Source organism: Echiichthys vipera (assembly GCF_963691815.1).
Source record: "Echiichthys vipera genome assembly, chromosome: 22".
NCBI lineage: Eukaryota > Metazoa > Chordata > Actinopteri > Perciformes > Trachinidae > Echiichthys > Echiichthys vipera.
The window spans coordinates 4,950,733-4,957,612 of NC_139847.1; the positions used below are offsets into that span (position 1 = coordinate 4,950,733).

Genomic DNA, 6,880 nt, shown 5'->3' on the forward strand with positions numbered 1-6,880 from the left:
GGTTTCACTTTGGGGCTCGTGATTCTGCTCCAGCCTTGGATCAAATAGTTCGTTTAAACCTGGAGAAAATTTGATTTTTATAGACGACACCACCAAGAAGTTAGCCTGAAAACCAGTGGAATCTGTTACATATGTCCGGCCCCTCTCCCATTCGGACAGATTTCCAAGAGGGCGGGTTTAAGACTGTTTGTTTAAAGCTGGCGAAAGAGCATAATGCATAATTGTACAGTAGTAGCGAGCGTAACCAGCGTTCTCTGTCCAGCGCAGCTTACCAGACTCACGAAACCCAGATCGAACTTCCAAAGAAGGCAGCGTTGATCAAATATGAATCAAAATGTTGTTACTGTTTTGATTATTTCTCCCCTAAAATGTCTTTAGAAACACATTTTAGTGTACTGTTTAGCTATAGACCGAGCACCACCTCAACTTTGTTGTCGACGCCCCTTGGAAATCTAAAATGAGAGGGGTCAGACTAATGCGTGTAAATGCGAGTTAGCTTTCCTTCAGCCGTTACAGTTTCAAACATCTCTGACTAAAATCTTTACGTGTGTCCTTCGATACGCTCTAAACCACAGCCATTCTGTTAAATCCAAGTCTAGTTCATGATACTAACTGAATCTGAGTTTAAGTTATTTTCAACACGGAGGCTAAACCGAGCTACATCCAGCATGTTAGCATTTGCCAAGCTTGTGCCGATCCCCTGTCAGTGTTACATTTAGCGCTAACGCTAACCTCTGTGTGTCCCATCTAGCATCTCCAAACACAGGTGACAGAGCGAGTCTCACACGCCATTGTGCATACAGGGGAACTGCGCGCCAACAGGATCTGCATCACATTCCCACGTGAAATGGATTTAATTCTCTATCCGGGATCGAGCCCGACCAAAGCTCGCCAGAGGTCACCCATCCGTGTCACGCTTGCAGAGTAATTGAAAGTATTTCACTTAATAATTGATGCAAGTCTTTTACCGTTAGGCGGTTCCATCAACGCAGTGATCGAGCAAAAAAAGAGAGAGCGAGAGAGGGAGGGAGGCGGTCGGCTTGTTTAACAGCTGAGTGGCCTTCGGGTAAACACCATGAAATGACTGCAAACGTGAAAACAAAGACAAAATATAGATATTGCCAGATCTCTGTGTGTAATACACCATCTATAAATGGAAATAGAGCATCTGCTTCATATTTAGGTTTGTCCTACTTCCCTGGTTCCATCCTGTCGGTGTCTTTTGGTAAACCCAGCCAGGCCACATCCCTATTAACCACGGCACAATGTGCTTTCTGTTGATTTGAAAACATCTACTTTTGAGTTCAGCGAACCATTCAGAGCCGGCCACCTGTCTTTCTTTCTCTCTCTTTCTTTTTTCTCTCCATTGTGGCTTTTTTGTACACAGCAGAAATACAGTCGGACATTATTGCGAAGGAGTTTTTTGTTCCAATAAGGCCAGAAATAAATAAACAAAACAAACAAAAGACACAAGAGATCCTGCCTTTTCAAATAAAACCGTCGGCACAGTAGCGCAGCTGTCGTTCTGCCAACAACTGCTGCGAAACAACTGATTGCTGCCGCCGCCAAGAAACATAGAAAACACTCGCTTTCTACGTTTTTTTTAATTCACGCCAGAGGAAAAAAAAATGAATACCTGCGTCTCCTGAGCGTCATTTTTCAAAGTGTGTTCTTCGCTGTCGTCTATCGTTTGTGGTTTATTTGGTAGAAAGCGTTGAGTTTGGAAGTGACTCCCTGTAGTTTGAGAAACATGTTTTATGTCTTAGTTTTATAGTGTGAGAAAAAACTACAGCCTGTACAGTTACAGTTGCGAACTCTTTTCCCAAAGCCAGGGCAGCTCCCACACGTGTGCAGTATATTAGCGGCGTGCCACAATCTGAGTCATGGTACCTCTCTGGGAGGTCGTGCAGAGAAGCACGAGTGAAAACCATCTACGTAGATCATTTAAATGCGGATCCAGAGGGTTGGCAGTAAATCCCCTCTCCTGCTCATCCTCTGTACATTAGGCTAATTCCCGGCACCATTATTACCCAGATCTTATTAACATTAGCTGGATTTAACTTACACGATGGCCTTTCAGCGGGGAACCACTCCATCCTGATTGGGTGTGTGGTGGACGTGACCTGAGGTTACGTTAAAGCGCGTCTCGCCTGGAGTTTCTATTTCACGCCACGTCACCTCGCCTCTCTCGCTTCTCATTAACCCGCCCGAGCCGTGAGAGGGGGCTCCGGGGCAAAGAGCGCGCTGCTTCATCAAAGTGTGTATGTGCAGCGAATATTACTGCTGATGGGCTGCGAGTGAAAATGGACGGCGTAGAGGACAAGCCAGAGGGATTTAGACCATCTGATGCTCGTGTTTGACTGCTTTATTGTAGGTTTTTCGAGTACACGCTCAGATACGGGAGCTCCGAGAGGCAAGTGGGTGATTTTCTGGTGATCCATTTCCATTTTTCTGCTGTGTTCATGACTTAAGAGCAGTTAAAACTGTAAAACTGTTTTCCAGGTGAAAAAAAACAATTATTTTTGTCATATTTTTACTAATTTAAAAAAATATATATTCTTCCCTGAAAGTGAAGCCAAAACACCTGGATCGCCCCCTGGTGGCTGGCTGCAGGACACGTCATAAACCACGCTCACTCCATGTTAGCGGATGGGACCTGGACCAAACTAAAAAGTACACGTCAAACATATTTTCAGTCGTCTTAGGTCGTTCTTATCATGCCGATGTGTGTAAATGGGGATTTGTCTGATCATTTTTGTTTTAATAAGTTATGTGATGCTATAAAAATGGCGGTGAAAACGTCACAATCGACAGCTGTGATTGACAGACTGACAGATTGGATGGGCGGGACTTCAATATCGTGGCTCCAACCTTGATCATTACTGCGCAGACTATGGCTGCAAAAATAAAAGATGGCAGCACCGGCACTGAAAGACAAAATACGGCTTTACTTTTGCATTGTAGGAGGAATTGGAGACACATTATCCATCGTTACATGTATATATATATACAGTAGGTTTAATATATACAATTTAGAATAGACTTAGAAAATGGATCACCAAAAAAAAAACTTGAATTTGCCTCTCAGGGCTTCCGTACTTTCACCATATACCCTTAATATAGGGTTAATTTCCAACCCTGAGACTAAGTTTAAGCATTAGAAATGTTTTTTATTCCGCAGCAGTTGTAGAAAAACCGTCCCGTCTAGTTTTGCGGAGCTTTTTTACAGAACTGTGGCAATACCCGAGCACAACTTGAGCGTACTGTAGCCAGCTAAAGACGTCTGGATGAAAAATCACCTATTCGATATGGATTGTGCTCAGCTCTAGCTAATGGATAATCAATCGGGCGATAGAGTTTGAACGCTCTCTAAATTTAGGGCCGAAAAAAAAGGCATTATGTGGATGCAGATAATCGTGGAGGAAAAACATCAGCTGCTTTCACCTTGCCCGTGTCAGATGGCTCGCTTTACCGGCACTCGTGGGGCCAAACGTCGCTTTTCTCATGCATAATTCTCGCTGCTGAGATACAAGAGAGGCCAGAGAACAGGCGGAGGATAGAAAGGACAGGGTCATAGTCGCGCGGGGACTCTCAAGTGGATACTTAAGGACTATTTGAGCACGATTGGAGTCATTTTTCCCTGCTTTCCTGCTTCACTGAGAATTTGTGAACAGCTTGTGTCATTTTATGAACTGTCTTAAGTAAATTCAGCGAATCAAAGTCAGAGATGGTCGTGTCATTTCACCTGCAATGCTGGTGTAAGCATTTCCTGTCTTGATTGTTTTTGTTTGACATTAGCTTCTCTTTGAAATCGCTCCCAGTGATCTTGCTTCCAAGCAGAAACTGCAAAACGTGCAGCTTTTTCATAAATAAAACCCAACTCTCTTGAATTCCCTTGACGTCCTACCTTTACGGGCCGAATTAGTCGCATCATTATGTTGTTTTGTTCGTCTTTTCGGGGCTGAATCAGCAAATGATCCTGAAAGTTACAGCAAAACGGATTCTAAAATACCTTTAGCCATCACACTGAATGTGTTGCAAATGAGAAATCAGACTCCAATCAGGCTGGAATGGCCCTTTAAAGCCCATCTCCCATCCCCTATCAAGATGTAGAGAACAACGTAGCCTACTTTCCAGCGCTCTCCGCCCCCCCACCCCGCAGCAGAGAGCATTCCCAGGGTAGCAGGCAGCGCTCTGCAGTGGCGCTGTCCTTGGTGCTGAATTCAGCTCTCTCTGCTTCACAGTCACGGCGCAGCTGCTGGCTGAGAAAACCGTTTTTTTTCTCAGACGAGGGGGGAGCAGATTTGATTTCATCACACCGAGGAAGACACACGATGGCCTAAATGTGGAAAACCCCTCTCTAGGTTTGCAGACTCGCAGGGAGCCCTGCTAGCTTCGATTTAGATCGAGGGGGTGCAATTAGGAGCTGTTCCTCTCTCAAATGTGTCACGTTATCCGCCCAACTTCTTCACGCAACGAAAACGCGTTTTGACGAAACGAGCGTGCGGCTGGCGTTGGGAAAATGGGCTCATCATCAACTCATGGTGACGTTTCAATCTCAGCACATAGCAGCTGATTATTGTCGCACTCCGTCTGTACACTCACTAATTACTTCATCTGCATCTGATCAAGGGAACATCAAAAGTACGTTTCAAAGGGAGGAAGTATTCTTGTTTTTCCCTGTCAGGAGAAGACTGCGAAGATAGCTCGTTTTTGAACACTCAAGGTCGTTCGTCGTGTATATTTAGCTCATTGTATTTTTATCCGCGCGCCGCTTCGTTTTCAAACACACCGGCGATAAACACACACACACAGTATTTTAAGACTGTTTCACTCCTTCTGATTGCTTAACCATGCGGTGCTGCCCAAGCGCCGGTCCCGTGGAGGTTTTAGGACACTTTCCCGGCGTCGCATGTTTGCTACTCTTGAGAAGTAGGCCTCACTTCTCGCACCTGAACCACCGTGAAGATACCTCTTATCGGGTTTTTGCAGTTGGTTTCACGACACCTCCTGTTGGGTTTTCTCCAAAACCACATGATCTGTGTTAGCTCTATCTTTTTTTTCTTTTTTTTTGGACCATGCGCTGTTGGACCCGTCTGTTCCAGTGCCTCTTTCGCTGCGGCCAGCCGTGGGTTCGCTATCAGCCTTCCAGCCCGGATATGAAGAGCGGAGGAAGTCTCTTTCCTCGGTCTATAACCTTCGACCTTTCCTCGTCTCTCGCTCCCTGTTTCGAACCCTCTCCCTCCTACAACCCTGACTCAGCGTCATGCCAGACAGAAACCGACCTTCCCTGCTACACGTCGCTGGAGGTCCTGGGTCTGAGGGAGAGGTTGGACGGGACGCACCCGCAACAGGCCATCCACAGCGACTTCTGGATGTCTGGGTTTCGGAACGCATAGATGATGGGGTTGAACACAGAGCAGCAGGTGGCCGGGAGGACCGTGGCGTAGGTGTATATTACGGGGTAGCTGGAGTCGGCCACGATGGAGTACATGGCGAACGGCAGCCAGCACGCCCCGAAGGCACACAGGATGGCCGACAGCGTGGAGACACCTTTGGTGGTGGAGATGGCCACGAACTGGTGCTGCACGGCGATCTGCTGTGCGTGGCGGAAGGCGATCTTGCAGATCTGCAGGTAGAGCTGCATCATCAGGGCGAAGACGAGCAGGAAGGTGACGGCGAGCGCCACGGCGTTGATTTTGGTGACGGGCCAGCAGATGCTGCAAGCGGACTCGTCCCGCAGACAGTTCCAACCGAGCGCGGGCAGCATGCCGAGCGTGAGGCACAACACCCAGATGAAGATCACCATTACGTAGGTGAAGGTGACTGTCCGTTCGGTGTGGTAGGTCAGGGCGTTGTACAGCGACAGGTAGCGGTCCACCGTGATGGCAAGGATGTTGAGGACAGACGCCGAGAAGGCCGAGATGAGCACGGCGACCGACAGCAGCGTCACAAACTCCACCGAGCTGTCGACCAAATAGGTGAAGACAAAGTTCAAGATGAGGCCCAGGCCGGCCAGAAGATCCGCCACCGCCAGCGATCCGATCAGGATGAACATGGGAGCGCGGAGCGTCGGCGTGTAGAACAGCACGGCGATCACTAGAGCGTTCTCGCAGGAGATGAGCGTCCCGGTCACGCAAAGAGCGATATCCCAAGGGTTGACTTCCTGGACAGCGACGGCGGTGGTCGCCGGCTGGAGGTCGGGGGTCAGAGTTCTCAGGACGGGTTCAGAGGAGGAGTTGGACGGGTCCTCGGCGAGGCTCCAGGACGTGGAAGAGTCGAAGGGGTCGAGGGGAGAGGAGGAGTTGAGGCTGCTGCCGCTGCCGCCACTCATGGCTGCTACTGCGGCCAGGGAGAGAATCATAGCTGGAGAAACGAGAGAGAAAGGGGGGGAAGGAGGGGAGGGAGAAAATGAAGGAAGTGAAGGGAAGAAATGTGAGAGAGGATAAGAAATGAAAGGATAGAAAAAGGAGAAAAGAAAGAGGACAGGAGAGGAAAATGGAGGTGGAAGAGAGCAGCGAGGAGGGGAAGGGGGGAGCGGGAAGTTTCAGTCGATAATGTGTAAAAGAACAGAATAAACGTTCAGACAAGGGGTGTGATGAAATATGCACAAAGGAAAGAGCCAGAGGGAGTCGGGGGGGGGGGGGGGAGGGACAAGAGAGGGGGAGGAGAAGATGAAGAAATACCAGAGGGTCAGGGGTCGAGTGCAAAGAGAGGAGGGTAAAAGTTCAGAGAAGGGCAACGACCATGAGTCCGAGACAAAATGAAGATACGTGAAGCGACGTGTGTGGGGGCGAAGGAGCCAAAGGTTTAAAGAAAAGCAAATGAACGCACGAGAGGGAGGGGAGGACAAGTTTGGAGATGAAAGAGGGAAGACGAA

At 48.2% G+C, this 6,880-nt stretch overlaps 1 protein-coding gene across 1 annotated transcript; it reads right to left on the reverse strand.

Moving 5' to 3' along the window:
* Window positions 1–5,293: 5,293 nt before the first annotated feature.
* gpr185b (G protein-coupled receptor 185 b) lies at window positions 5,294–6,364 on the reverse strand (the record flags this gene model as incomplete). Its single annotated transcript, XM_083936968.1, has 1 exon — window positions 5,294–6,364. One exon carries the CDS (start codon window positions 6,362–6,364, stop codon window positions 5,294–5,296), a length of 1,071 nt encoding a protein of 356 aa, XP_083793094.1.
* Window positions 6,365–6,880: the final 516 nt, after the last annotated feature.